General features: G+C 43.9%; 1 protein-coding gene across 1 annotated transcript; it reads left to right on the plus strand.

The window, feature by feature from the left end:
* The first annotated feature begins 1179 nt into the window (after positions 1–1179).
* LOC137536691 (protein qua-1-like) lies at positions 1180–13293 on the plus strand. Its single transcript, XM_068258922.1, has 5 exons — positions 1180–1243; positions 4571–4786; positions 4963–5034; positions 7063–7350; positions 12251–13293. The coding sequence occupies exons 1-5, from the start codon at positions 1180–1182 to the stop codon at positions 13291–13293; spliced, it is 1683 nt and encodes a 560-aa protein (XP_068115023.1).
* Positions 13294–15810: the final 2517 nt, after the last annotated feature.

Consider the following 15810-nt stretch of genomic DNA (forward strand, 5'->3'; position numbering starts at 1 on the left):
CCTCCCCTTATTGCCCATCTCACTAGGACCATAAAACAAATGTGGCTATCCTGATCCTGACTTGAAGTATAGTCCTCTGTCATATAGTCCCCCCCCCCCCCCCTCTGTGCGATCACAAGTGCTGTTCTTCTCTAGTTACACCTCTGCTGAATGACTGTTCTCACTGAAAGACCATCTCTGACCTGCCATGTTACTTTCTGAGTTTGTACGAACAGAACACTAAAAACATATGAATACACAGTTGAAGGTTGCTGCTTAAACGTTATTATTGAACCAGATCCCAGTTAAGTTCCATTGTTCCCTGTGCCTGACAATTGACAGTGCCCCCATTATCGCGCTCATGTTATAGTGGCTTCATTCTACTTGTGCAACACTTTATGCCAATCTTTGGAAAGGGACAATTTTTAACAGGGGCAATTTTTATTGACTGATGGTATATTTAGGGACAGTTGGCAGTACATGATTACAACCAATCAAAGATTGAGTTACTATAACTCAAGGTTTTCTCACCTAATAGCAGCAATTTTCAAACAAATCAGTCCAAGTCTGGTGGAGCACTTGTATTCTCCAGCCTTAGTAACTCAACCCTATTGTGGGGTTTTTTTTTTCATTCATTCATAAATTAATTAATATAGGCCTTCTCTGAATGCATACATTTTGTAGCAGGTAAGCCAGTGCTTGCCTGCCATGAAACCCCGATCTATAAACCTAACTTCATCTTACAATATGTCTCCAAGGTTAATATTTTTAAAAGTTTTCTCAAGCAAGTCATATGCTCAAGAGCAAATACAACAGAAGTCAGGTCTCTTGTGAATATTTACAGTATGACTCTGTAAATAAACGGTCTGCCAGTATGGACACGGATGTGAAGACAAAGCCAGAAAGGTATAACAAAGAAACTGAAATCTTCTTAAACTTTGCCACAGAGGTAGCTGTTGTCTTATTACCTATCTAAGAAGAATATCACATTGCAAATATAATAATAACAATTCTTTAAAAGGTTACAAACAATGCTTTCATTCCTAATCTGTAAATCAGAATGATTGCACAATTTAGGGCAATTGACCAGGTCCCTGACACAGATGCCTTGGGTCTGTATATATAAGGATCCTCAATAGGTGTAAAACCGAGCACTGAGTGTAAGTTCTTCCCTCAGGACAGAAGACCAGTGCTTGGACCATGATGAAGGGTGAAGTTCTCATAGCGTTTCTGTTCCTAGTGGGAGCCAGTATCCCAATGGAAGGTGAGTAGGGAGTTGGGCTTGTTTAGATAAACTACTCGGAACTACTAGTTCTAGTTCCTACTGCTTGTTTTTTCTCTCATTCCCTCTCATGATAGGAGAGGGTAATTATTTGTAACGGGGCAGAGATTTAAATGAGTTCACTAGAACCCCCACAGTTCACGTCATGGTGGCCCCAGAGACGAAGTGGTGAAAAAAGGTTTGCAGTAGAGCCATGGACAGCAGGAGCGACCTATCAGAAATTAGAACCCTTCAGGGGCATAACTAGAAATACCCAGGCACCCCAGCAAAAGTTCAGCAGACTGTAACGTCGTTGTCCCCTCTTCCCCAGCCAGCCACTAGTATTGTATTGCCCTTGTTTCCCTCTCCTACTGCCTTTACACCCTACTAGAATTAGCTAGCTTTTGTCCTCTCCAAAAAGCAAAGGAGCAGTATATATTGCCAACTTCTTCAACCTCTGAGACAAATTCGCTCTGGTCTCTTCACAGCACAACCCAGTGTGCAGACACATATCTCCATATGCCTCCTGCCCCAAGTGTTCCAGCATGTCATGTGACAGAACACCTGGGTGCCGTGCGGAGCATAGCAGCTGCACAGCGGGCTGAGCTGTGAAGAGAGGAGAGTTGACATTACCCAGCGCTGGAAGAAGTAGTTAGCCTATACTGTTCCCTATGCTGCACTGCAAGTTGGGTGTGGGGACAGAAAAACAGGCCCTTGTGGCCTTTGGGCAAACCTCACAGCACTTTCCACCCCCGGGAGGATGTTGAGCTTGCACTTCAAAACTATCAGGACCAGTAATTTTATCTTCAGAATGATAGTGCTCACTAGTTTATGCACCATGCAGACTTAAAGGGACACTGTAGGGGGGTCAGGGGAAAATGAGTTGAAGTTACCCGGGGCTTCTAATTGGCCAATACAGACATCCTGTGCCCGCACAGCCACTCCCCAATGCTCCGGACCCACATCTGGTTCACTTCTGGAATTTCAGACTTTAAAGTCTGAAAACCACTGCACCTGCATTGCCGTGTCCTCACTCCCGCTGATGGCACCAGGAGAGTACTGCGCAGGCCCAGTATGGTCTGTGCCTGTGCCGTGTGCTCCTGGTGACATCATGGGAAGCGAGGACACGGCAATGCAGGCGCAGTGGTTTTCAGACTTTCAAGTCTGAAATTACAGAAGTGAACTGGAGGCGGGGCCGGAGCATTGGTGAGTGGCTGCACGGGCACAGGATACCTGCGGGGGACCATTAGAAGCCCCGGGCATCTTCAACTCATTTTCCCCCGACCCCCCTACAGTATACCTTTAATGGTTGGGAACTTGAGACCTGCAACTGGCTAAAACTAAGCAGCATAGATGTGATTTTATCTGCAGGAATAGCAGAGCCGGGACAAGGTCCTCCAGCACCCAAGGCTGAGACACCAAAGTGCGCCCCTCCATCCCTCCACCCCAGCCGTCACACACTGATTGCTATTAGATAAGAGGTGCCCCAGGGCCCCCAACACCTTAACCTTTAGTTATCTGGCTTGTAGTCACTTCCATGTATCTCCTTTTCTTATTTCTTTCTGCTTCAAACACAATTAGGAATGACAGCTGAATGAATTGTGCGCCCCCTCGTACACTGCGCCCTGAGGCTGGAGCCTCTCCAGCCTATGCCTCGGCCCGGCCCTGAGGAATAGCAATGGGGAACTGGGAGGGTATCTCACATCCCATTATGGAGTAGGAGAGTTGTGAACTAGCAGGCCCTCATTTAAAGAGACACTGAAGCGAAAAAAAAATATGATATAGTGAATTGGTTGTGTACTATGAATAATTACTAGAAGATTAGCAGCAAAGAAAATATTCTCATACTTTTATTTTCAGGTATATAGTGTTTTTTCTAACATTGCATCATTCTATATGTGCAGATTACACAACACTCAGCATTCAGAATGAGTCTTTCAGAGCAGTCTGTGAAGTAATGACCTCTCCTCTAGCAGAGGAAAAGTAAATAGTCCAGGAACAGTTGAGATAATAAAAGTCAGATAACAGCCCTCTACACGACTAACAACTGGAGTTTCTCAACTCTTCCTGTACTGGAAACAATTACACTGATGTATCTGATCTTAATGTTTTATTTCTTAGCTGTGCTACACATACAAATCATAATATCATCATTTTTTTTTCGCTTCAGTGTCTCTTTAATCAGCATTTGCTTTATTGCATAGTTTAATATTTTTATTGTGAGTTGAAATGGACTTAGGCAAAAAAGAGAGCTAAAAAAACAAATGAACTTCTCTAGTTAGAGGTGGAGGACAGCTAATTTCAGTTCCTGTTGCTGTAAGCCCCACCTCTATATTCACTATCTCATTAACTTCTTGGTATCGTTTTGTCCTTATTCTTTAGTTCATTTTTCAACCGAGTTGCTCTTCCTAATCCTAAAATGCTTGGTGACTTTGTGCTGAAACTAACAAGTAGGAAAATATTTGGTTGGAGTTGATCTTTAAAGGTCAACTGCTTCCATGGGATTAACTATACCTTTTTTTTAGTATTTACATGTACCGGTATTTATATATTGCCAATATGTAGGCTAGAAAATATATGATATATACAATTGCACAAGCAGACTATAAAGACAATACACAGCTGAGCTGTCCACTTACAGGTGGGATAGCAGTATCTATATATCAAGCAGTGCATAAAACAGTAGAGAAAGCCTTGTCCTTAAAAAATCTAAGAGGATAAGGGTAGAAAAGAGGTAAGGAAAGTAACCTAACTCCAGGGTGGTAGTGTGATCCTTACTGGATACTAGTGGAGGATGACATGGTGCCAAGTAACTTGTTAAACTGGTCGAAGCCAAATAATATGCTCAAATTAAGTTTTCAGGTTGTATTTGAAGATAACGAAGGTGAATGAGTGCTGAAAAGACTAGATGAGGGAATTCAGGGGGAAAGAAGATACACACAAAAATCTTGTGTGAAAAAGTTAGACGAGATAACAAGCGTGAATTAGACCAATAATTGCGAGTGGAGATTGATTTGCTTATTTATATCAGCAGTATTCTTCAGCTTTACTGTCAGGCCTTCAGGAATTAGACTGGCTTCTTCAAATACTTGATTGACGGCTCCAGAGACAATAGAAAAGGCAGGTTCTGATGGGGAGAAAAATAACTATCATTGGTGACACTGTTGGCTAAAGTAGGACTAATTCACAAACACCCAAATTCAGGTTATTATAGAGATCCATTGAAGGAGCAGAAAAAGCTGGATTTATTTCATGTTTAAGTCTGATTAATTGCCAGGAAGAATAGATATTTAAGAAAAATGAAAACGTGTCCTATGCTTTACATTACAGTGAAGGCCGACCATACCAGTGACGACGGCGGTATGTGCCCGAAGGCTTATTTGAAGAAGCACCCAGAAGTCTTTGAGGAGAGGATGAATAAGAACCAGGCAAAGGGCTTCCCTGATTTCAGTAAACTGACAAGCTGTTCAGAGGATGAGAAATGTGCACAAAACAGACTGTGCTGCAGAACACCTTGTGGAATGAAGTGTATGAGGCCTGTCTATGGTGAGGACCTACTTGGTGGGGATATAGCAGACTGATTCATGTGTGCCAATGATTCTTTAGTGGTAAAAATAAGGTCGGAGTCATTGAATGGTTATACATGTAGATTTCCATGTATGTGTGGTTAGTGGATGTTTTATAGCTGTAATTATAAATGTTTTATCTTCTCTTTTCTGCAGAAAGTAATGCAGAGGAGATATTGGATCAAGTAGACAAAGAGCTGTTTCCAGAGGAGTCATTACAGCCATATGGTACGTATAGGAGCAAAGGTTTTAAAATCAACAGCAGCAGTCCCTAATGGCCCATACTCACGGGCCACAGTTGTTGCTAGTCGCTAGCACACGGGAGCGTGTGCGCGTCAGACCGGCGACAGCTCGTCGCCGGGTCCCTCCGCATATACACTGCGGAAGAGGGATCAGCGGTGCGACGGATGCTGTCGCCGACGTTCCTCGCCCCGCCGGAAGCTCCGTGTTCTGCAGATAGGTTGCTGACGCTAGTCCGCATACACATGCGGACTAGCGACAGTTGCAGCAAAGTTGAGGCGGCAACTGTCGGCAGGCGATTGACCGCGCCAATCGCCTGGCAACAGCAGCGACGAGCGACGGTTCGGGGTGCGCGCGCCATACTCACGGGCGACCTGTCGCCGCAACACGCGCGTGCCACGTGGTTGCGGCGACAATTGTAGCCCGTGAGTATGGGCCATTAGTTTGTATGACCCATCAGTGCAAGATCCCACAGTTCATTTGAAAGAGGCCTTACAAAGTTACAAGAGTTGAAAACAGACTTGAAAATATACAGTATCTACGATTGAAAATATACCAAAAACTAGAAAAGAAAAAGGAGTACAAATACAGTCTGAATTATTCTAAGTATTTTCTTGCTTGGGGGAGGTTTAAAGGGCATTTTCTTGATAAGATGTGAAATATGACTTGAAAGAAATAATGAATAGGATCAGGCTCATTGTAATATTTTTGTTTAAATTGACAGGAATATACTAAACACTAGGCAAAGTATTCATGCTGTTAATGATGATCATAGAACAATCAAAGGTTGAGTGATCTCTGCCATAGTCCTCAGGTCTAAGTGTCCACTGCTGTGATATATCATGCTGAATTGCCACTGCAGTGACATTCAAGCTACTGCCATAGCTTTGAAGGCTGAAAGAACACTTCTATGCCTAACAAGGCTGAGTAACCACTGTCATATCACCTGAGGGTAAATAGCCTAACAAGGCTGAGTAACCACTGCCATATGCCCTGAGGCTCAAAAACCCTTGCCATATTCCCTGAGGCTGGATAATCACTGCCATATCCCCTGAGACAGAATAACCACTGCTATATCCCCTGAGGCTGAATAACCACTACCCTATCCCCTGAGGCTGAATAACCACTGCCCTATCCCCTGAGGCTAAATAACCACTGTGTTATCCACTGAGGCTGAATAACCACTGCCCTATTCCCTGAGGCTGGATAACCACTGCCCTATTCCCTGAGGCTGGATAACCACTGCCCTATTCCCTGAGGCTGAATAACCACTGCCCTATCCTCTGAGGATGGCTGACCACTACCATGCCAAAAAAGAACTGCATAATCACTGCCATGATCAACAAGACTGAGAAACTGATGCCATACTTGCTGGAGCCTGAAAAAAAACACTGAAGCATCATGCAAGGCTGAGCAATCACTGATACACCACATGAGAATGGCTGACCAGAGCTCTTTTATTATTTTATATTTAGTCAAACGCTATTTGGCAGTGGATCTCATGCCCCACAACTTAGGATTTGCATAACACCAACGTCATTTTTAGTTACTGCAGTTCTCACCTCCTTTTGATACCTGAGCTTACACAGCAGGCAAGCCACTGAACTGGCATTACTTAAAAAGAAATAAATATGCTGCCTCCATATTCTTCTTCTCCCTCCTCACAGGGTCAATTTTAGTGAGAAGTTAAGCAATCGATGGAAACACAAAAAGCGCCATTTTCACTTAGTCACCTTAGTAATAGCTTAGTTCAGAAGAAGAAGAACTTCATAAAAATGGGTTATGCGGTAGACCTCTGGCCTCCAGGCCATAAGCAAACCCTACTCATTTCATTGCGTATATGGTAGTAGCAATACTAAAGGAGTGGGGACTTCAAAAATAATTTCTAATAAACGAGTAAATGTAGCAAATGTGGCTACTATTTGTTTTGGAAAGACTTACGGGAAATAATTGTTCTGCATGCTGGAAAGTGTGTAAGTTTTCAAAAATGACTTTGTTGTGTGTTTGCTTTACCAGAGGAGACTGAGGATGACAGGAAATATGGACTGTGCCCTAACAATTACATGAAAGTACATCCAGAAGTCAAGGACAAGTTCAAACAAATGTGGAAAGAGAAAAAACAGCGTAAGAAGGAGCACCATGGAGAAGGAGGCGATAATGGGCCTGATAAGAAAAAGGGCAAGCATGGAAAGCCTCGACACAATTTCAATGCCATGCCTAATTGTAACGAGGATGGAGATTGTCAAGATCAAAAGAGGTGCTGCCAAACGATGTGTGGAAAGAAGTGCATTAAGCCAGTGTTCAGTAAGTACAAAAACTGTAAATAAATGTAGCCCAGGCCAATAATAAATGTTCCTCATTTGATAGATACTTTTCCATCCTGAAACTAAACCAAGAACAGACACATATTTTGAGTGTCAGAAGGACCTCAAGCTAGACATGGGAGATGTGGGTACATTATAGGTGCATGCTTTGTAATTTTCTTGGTCTGCACTAGAAGGCTACCAGTCATTGTTGCTGGAAACATGGTAGGCTGGACCTGGTGAATTCCACACTCCACCATTGCAGATTCTTAATTGCTGAATTCTGATGCAGAACTTTGAATTCCATTAACTTTGATTGCTTATCCCTAATGAACCTAGCCCTGCTCTGGATAGTGGCTAATGGTTAGGGGCTCTGCCTCTGACACAGGAGACCAGTCTCGGCTTTTCCTGCTCAGTGAGCCAGCACCTATGCAGTGAAGATACCTTGGGCAAGACTCCCTTATACTGCTACTGCCTATAGAGTGCGCTCCTAATGGCTGCAGCTCCAGTGCTTTGAGTCCGCCAGGAGAAAAGCGCAATATAAATGTTATTTGTCTTGTCTTGCGCTTAGCTTAGGTAGCTTTGCCTCAGGTCAGGTATACTTTAAATAAAGCTTTAAAGGCTGCTTTAGGGAGCTATTAGATAACTAAATATTATTATTTAGTATTTAAGCAGCGCCATCTCTACAGCACTGTACAGTCTGTACAGTATATTGTCTTGACACTAAGGGCTTGATTCACAAAGCGGTGCAAAGTGTTTGCACGCCTGTGAAAAGCCCTTTATCATAAGAAGAAACTCGCGCGATCTCCCGCGCGCAAAGTTTTGCGCGCGTAGCGCACCGCGCTGCGCGCGCAGTGTACCATGCTTCGCGCGCAGCGTCCATTGAGCCCTATGGGACTTTGCGCGCGGGAGCTTCGCGCGAAGAGCAGCACAAATCGGTGATAACTCAGCTTTGCACGGCTTATCACGCCTAAAGTCTTTTAGGCATGATAACTGAGTTATCACCGCTTTGTGAATCAGGGCCAAAGTGTCCCTCAGAGATGCTCACATTCTAATTCCTACCATAGTCATATGTCTATGTATGTATTGTGTAATTTATGTAGGGCTAATTTTAGGGGGAAGCCAATTCATTTATCTACATGTTTTTTAGGGGGATGTCTAAGGAAACCTGGGGGGTTGGAGTCTGCAAGGCGTGAGTGCTAACCATTCCACCACGTGCTAAGCCTACTGTAACATTAAGAGAATTAAGAGTGGATAGAAGAAGCCATTGTTTTCCCAATCTCTAACTATTAGTGTAGAGTAACATCAAAATCAACATCAAGGATGTGTTCAATTACATCACTGTGGATTCTCCAGGCTCACTGGAAGGTGAAGTGACTTAAAGGACAGTTGTACCCACAAAAATAAAGAAAGTTAGTAGGGATGATCAATGATGAGATGCAAACAATTTCTCCTTGCATTCAAATTTTATGTAAATGTTATGCAACTTGAACTTGGACCAATAAAAATTTGACAGGAAGTTATTCTGATTGGTCCACTTTCAAGCTACCTATAATTTACCTGAAATTTGAATGCAAGGAGAAATGATTTGCTTCTCATTGATCAACCCTTAAAGTTAGATTTACTCACCTAAGAGGAGGGAAGGCTTTGGATTCCTTAGAGCCTTCCCATCCCATGTCTGCTTCCCCTGGTTCCACTGCCAGGTCTCCCGTTCCAGCCTCCAACTTTAATGTTGAAGAGGCCTTCAGGTCTCCTTGGAAGGTCAGGGATGTATTTCGGTCTCTGAGTATTACTGAAGATGAACAGCTCCGTACTGCACATATTCGAGTGTGGACTCGTGCGTGCTCAGTATGGAGTCTCTCGTACTTGGAAGTACTCAGAGACCCAAAGACACAGAAGGCAGTAGATTTGAATGGGGGTCTGATGATGGAACAAGGGGATACAGAAAGGGACAGGGAGGCTCTAAGGGATCTAGAGCATTCCCTCATCTTAGATGAGTATCAAACTTTTTTTTTTATTTGTAATTGTCTTTTAAGCCTTTTACACATGTGGCAGGGCTGTCACCTGCAGGGATAGAAATGCAACAGTTTGGGGCCACGTGCTATTGAACCAACACATAACTAGCCTAAAAGCTAGCAATGTGTCTGTTGCTGTGAAGGGGGGGAAGGTGAGGCAATGTTCAACACACAATGGAGCTGCTTCCAGCAGGCAAGGTGAGGAGGAGAACAATGGGCTCAGGGGCTGCTTGGGCATTGGACATTGCTAAAGATCCAGCATCCCGATTCTTTAGGTGATGTAGGGGGCTCCTGCACCTTACTTTACCTCGTGCTGGTCCCCATACACTTGCATGTGTCAGTTTGCTGTTGGGATGAAATAAATTGGTGAAAGCTTTGCAACTTATCTAGTGCCCGGATCCTTTCTCTTTTTGAAATAGTACACCTCACATTCCTTGACAAGTTTAATCCAGTGTGTGTACAAAGCATTAGAACCTTATGGAGTTGCTTACAGCGTCAGTACTGACCAGCTAGCATTTAAGGCACAGTAGTGGTCCAGCCACCATGATGATTGCCATTAGTAGTCTGCATTAGGGCATTTATCCATATCCAGGAATCAAATGGGAAGCTAGGTCCATGCTTACTATTAGTTCCAGGCTGGATCATGTGATTAATGATACAGGGCCGGATTACAGACCAGGCAACAAAAGCAGTCGCTTGGGGCCCCATGCAGAGTCAAAGGGGCCCCATCAGCACATAAACCAGCCCTCGCCATCCTGTCAGTGGTGGCTGGATGGTATAATGGTTAAAGGGACTCTGAGCAGTGCAGTAACTATGGAAAGATGCATATCATTTTAAAGCTCTCTTTCTCCTCTTTCCAATGATATATAAACGGCCGCCCTATGCCTTTTAGTTTTCACTATTTTTGCAATCGAAATTGCGGCCCCAGGACGGCTTTTCTCCAAAGTCGGCAGCTCGATTCAGCACAATGCAATGAAATATAAGTAACCCAGGGGGATATAATTACAATCATCATGCTGGTAGGTGTGAGGATGTAATTAATTAGTTGTGGGTATGCTTAAAGGCATACCCACAGGCACTGCTCGGAGTCCATTTAAGGGCTCTGCCTCTGACACAGGAGACCAGGGTTGGAATCTCGGCTCTGCCTGTTCAGTAAGCCAGCACCTATTCAGTAGGACACCTTAGGCAAGTCTCTCTAGCACTGCTACTACCTATAGGACGCGTCCTAGTGGCTGCAGCTCTGACGCTTTGAGTCCGCCAGGAGAAAAGCGCAATATAAATGTTATTTGTCTTGTCTTGTCAAATGATGCCGTGAGCTGCTGATTGTCTTCAGAGCCAGAATCTCCTCCTAGGTCCCCCTCCTGCTACTGTGCGCTCTGCCGTTGCCCACTCCGCCCTCCCTTCCCACAGAGAACCACAGCTGCAGCAAGAATGATAGCAGCTGATGGCAAACGTTCACTCACCTATCCATGATCCAAGCGATAGAGATCCCGTCATCTGAAACCCATCTGTCTCTTCTACAGTGCAGCCGCTCGCTCTGAACTTCCTGATTCTCAGATCAGACAGGAAATAGGAAGTAGTAATAGTAGTAGTAACAGAGCGGCAGCACTCTAGAGGAGACAGATGGGCTCCGGATGACGGGACCTCTATTGCTTGGATTGCAATAGGTTAATGTGAGTCATCTGGTGCTGTCATTCTCCCCCGCTGCGGCTGCCTTCTCTGCTAGACTATCGTATTCACTGGGATGGAGGCTGCATGGTGGCTGTCTAGTTTGGGAGGAAATCGGTTGTTCGGTGGTGGGGGTGGTTATGTAATTCTGTCTGGGGAATGGCTTCCGGTTTGGCGGTGTCCAGAGCTTTCTGCTATTGCCAGGCTGGAGATGCAGGGGGAAAGTGCTGCTGCTGTGATATCTGGCGCCCTCTTCACAGGGGTGCCCCAGCCCCTGAGTGCAAATGTCCCAGCCATTCATCTCTCACTCTGCATTTTGCCGCTGCTATTCCCTGCATTGTGCACCCACAGAGGAAAGCAGGCGGTTGCCCATAGCAACCAGTAGCTCGGCTGCCCCGGTGTGTGGCATGTTGCTGTGCAGCTGCATCTTCTGATTCTATTACGACATGATGGGGGGCCCAAATCAGTTACTTTGCTTAGGGCCCCATTTAGCCTTAATCCGGCTCTGGGTTGTATGTAGGTTCTTTAAATTATGAAATTTTTGTTTTATTTTACAGCAATAAAAGCATGCTAGACCTAACACGTTTTTTGAGGATCACCATTGCTTCATCAGAGGAAAAGCATTTAAGCCACCTTTTTAAAATCCTATGCTAGGTTGTGATCCAGGTATCATAATCAAAGGCAGCAGCCTCTTTATTATTCCTGAAGCAAATGTTGATCACAGTTTTAATGCTAGATACTTAGACCAGAAGGAAAGTAGAATAGAAAAGTAACAGGATTGATTTAGTCGTTCACTAGAATAGTCTCCATTTCAGAAGACAGTGAGATTATTTACAGGGCCTCCACTCACAATGATGGCCCAGAAGGCCAGTTTCTCATGCTTTTAAGACCCTGTGCAGTAGAGGAGTCCATCCAGGAGATGACAAATAATACCTCCACAGCATTACCAGTTATCTAACCAACTCTGGGATGTCCCAGTGGAGCCAGGTCCTGGTGTCACTTTTAACTAATCAAAACTTGGGCTCCAGCTGGTGGAGAAGAGACATCTCATGGTTACCAACTTCAATAATTCTATTTGAGGCATCTGAAGGAGAGGTGGAAAAAAACACTATTTAGTATCTGAACAACAAATTGCAATATTTGCCATGTTGTGACTACAAGTATATTTCATTTTAGCAGATTCTCAAGAAATGTAACTGAATTATTTTTCTTTTCCAGCGGAAGAAGATTTTATGAAGTCATTTTCTGGCGGTAAGAAGGAGCACAGGCAAAAACGGGATGTGGAAGACAGAGAAGAGGAAAATGAAGTCCACCATCGGAGAGGATCGAATCGTGTTAGGGACCATGAAGCAGAATTAGATAAAAGGAGGAGAAACAAAAAGGAACGGGGACATGGCAGGGACCATGATAAAGGAGAGGAGTGTCAGAGTTGTCGTGGGGAAGGGACACATTGCAGGGACCACAGAGATGAGGAAGAGGACGTAAGTCATGGAGAAGAGCATAAAAATGGTAGAAATGGTGGAAAGGGAGATAAAAAATGCAAGGCTCATGGAAAAGATGGTGAGCATCCAAAAGGCAAAAGAAAAGGAAACGAGCATGGTAAGGGACTGGGAAAAGGCCTAAAGCATGGTAAATCATCTGAGAGTGGCAGTGATGAAGATGGAGGAGAGAAGCATGACAGGGACTTTAAAGAAGAAGAGCATGGCAGGCGCCATGGTAAGGGTGCAGAGAAAGGCAGGGGACATGGAAAGGGGGCAGAGAATGGCAGGGGCCATGGTAAGGGTGCAGAGAATGGCAGGGGACATGGTAAGGGGGCAGAGAATGGCAGGGGCCATGGTAAGGGGGAAGAGAATGGCAGGGGCCATGGTAAGGGGGCAGAGAATAGCAGGGGCCATGGTAAGGGGGCAGAGAATGGCAGGGGCCATGGTAAAGGGGCAGAGCCTGGCAGGGGTCATGTTAAGGTAGCAGAGCATAGCAGGGGCCACAGTAAAGGAAAGGAGAATGGAAAAGGCCTGAGATCTGGAAAAGGTGCTGAGAATGATATACATGATGAGGAGTGTGAGGCATATGAAGGCCATGTTCAAAAGAGACCTGAACATGACAGGCAAAAACGGTTTGCTGGTGGACAAGAACCAGGCCATAGAGGGGAAGGGGAAGGGGAAGGGAACGGAAAATGTAAGGGTAAAGGAAACAAAAAGGGAAAGAAAAAAGGGAAAAGCAGAGGAAAAGGAAATCCTGATGAGTCTGGACACGGAGTATGAACCTCTTCTTAGGGGGAAGAGGCACTTAACGGAGTTGTTAGAAAAGTGGCAAATGTAATCATTAAAATGCTTTAAAAAAAATCATGTATTGTTGTTGACGTTTCTCCATATAATAATTTTTCATAGATTGCATTCTTGTTAAAGCCAAACTCCAGGCAAATATGGGAAAAGTCATAATTTCAAGTGAAATTACACTGTTGCTATCAACATTGATAATTGCAGCATAAATCTCTTTGCAATTTAATGTTATTAAAAATACCCTTCCACTGCAATATCCAGCAAGTTATGAATTTCCAAAACTGATGGTAAAGAAGTTTTTTCCACTAGCAAGGGCGATCGCAAGCGCACTGAGTTTGAAATCGCGTAGGCTGCTTTTCCCACACACTGCGATTGCATCATATAGGCGTCGGGAACACAGCATGATTGTGGTAAATTGCACCGGCCATGCCATCCAGCAAAAATTGAATTGCAGTAGTAGAAAAAGAGCACTGCGAGTTACATGTAAATTGTGCTGCTCTAGAAATCGTCAAAACAGCTGCAATCTGCTTTTTGGTGCGTATTGCAGCCAGTGGAAAAGTGAAAATGCTGATATTCTTTTCGGATTAATTTTCACGAAAATAATGTACATTTCAACTTTTGAGTAAAAATGTCTTGGAAAATCATTTTGTAATACACGTTTGATTTTTTTGCATTAAGAGGTGGGTGGGGGGGGTTGCGATTTTTTGCAAATTTTCACATCAGCAAAAAAGTTTGCTTCCTTTGACCATATTGCAAAAATACTACCGGTATGTATTTTTGCAAATAAATTCTCGAAATTGAAAATAGCATTTTTCAATGCGAAAATTTGTAAGCAACAGTGAACAGCTCATCAAGGGTTAAAAAAATATACCTTTTACTAATTGTCCTGTTCCCCTTATTGTGAAGAATAATTCGACAGGTAGTTTACTCGCCCTTCAATCATCACACTGTGTAAGTTCCGGTAACTTGTTTAATGTAAATGATCAAAAGAAGGTAAAACTGTAAATGCAAATAAAAGCATAGTATCAGACCATGCATGCAATGCAAAGGTGTGGATTCATACAATACAGCATCTATCAAACATCATATGCATGAGAATACACTGTACAACATGGAATGCTGCGCCAGATGAGGAAACTATCACATCATGAACTATGGATCAGAACATGTATAACAGCATGATGAATGAATCTGAGTGCAGAAGAACTACACAGATCTCAGAGCATGTGACAGGCATCTCCCGACATACATGAGCTATGGCCTAGCAATAACGCTCTAACAAATGCACGTATACAACAAATATGCATTCAACATTGCAGATATAGCTAAAAGATGAGGTTTGACATACCAACGATGCTTGGATTGGCGTGGATGAAGGATAGATGGATGTGGATTGCAACAGCACAGTGGGAATCTGGCTGGGCCTGTACCTCAAACTGCTTCCTGTTCACAGAGCATCTACTTCCTCCCTGTCACATGACTTATGGATAATACAGCAAGGAACAAATGCTATTTTGAAAGTGTCCACTAGAGGGAGTAGAGTTCAATTATACTGATTAATAGAATCTGGCTGTGGACAGACAGCACACTCCCCGCCTGGTATCTATAAGATACCACACTTTAACAAATCACTGAAAGTTATTCTGCAGGAGATAAGAGCAAGACAAGTTCTGTTACTGGTCTAATAAACAAACCTGAACTGCCTTCTGTACTTACTTTCACCTCTACCTTACGGACCCTACCATCATCATGGGGGAAGGTCTTAGTCACTCGACCCATAGGCCACTTAATCTGCTTGGTTTGGTGATTTTTCAGAAGCACAATGTCACCCTGCTAAACATTTGGCCTGTCTGACTGCCACTTCTTTCGTACCTGAAGAGTAGACAGATACTGTTTGTACCATCTGTGCCAAAAGTCTTTAGCCAGGCTCTGAACCTGTCTCCACTGTCGTTTGTAGAGGTCTTTGCTGTCAAATGTTTCAGAGAGCGCTGGATAAGATACAATCTTTTGAGTTATTAGGGTTGCTGGAGTAAGGACTTGTGGATCCTCAGGATCTGTTGAGACTGGTATCAACGGTCTCGAGTTCACAATAACAGTCACTTCTGCCATCAAAGTGACTAGGACTTCATGAGTAAGCCTTGAAGGTTGTTGCAAAAACATGGAATCTAGAATCCTCCTGGTGATTCCAATCATCCTTTCCCACACTCCTCCCATGTGGGAAGCATGAGGGGGGTTGAAAATCCAAACCACTTCTTGCTTTGAAAGAAAACGCTCTACCTTGTCATCGAGGTTAGAGGAGATTTTGAGTTCATGGCAAGCACCTACGAAGTTTGTTCCTCTGTCTGATCTGATGGTTTTGACTGGGCCACGAATAGCAAAGAACCTTCTCAAGGCATTTATGAAACTTGAGGCATCCATGGATTCTAAGATCTCTATGTGGATGGCACGGATGTTGAGACAGGTGAAAAGAACTGCCCACCTTTTGCTGTTGGCTTTACC

Source organism: Hyperolius riggenbachi, chromosome 10, assembly GCF_040937935.1.
Source record: "Hyperolius riggenbachi isolate aHypRig1 chromosome 10, aHypRig1.pri, whole genome shotgun sequence".
Classification (NCBI taxonomy): domain Eukaryota; kingdom Metazoa; phylum Chordata; class Amphibia; order Anura; family Hyperoliidae; genus Hyperolius; species Hyperolius riggenbachi.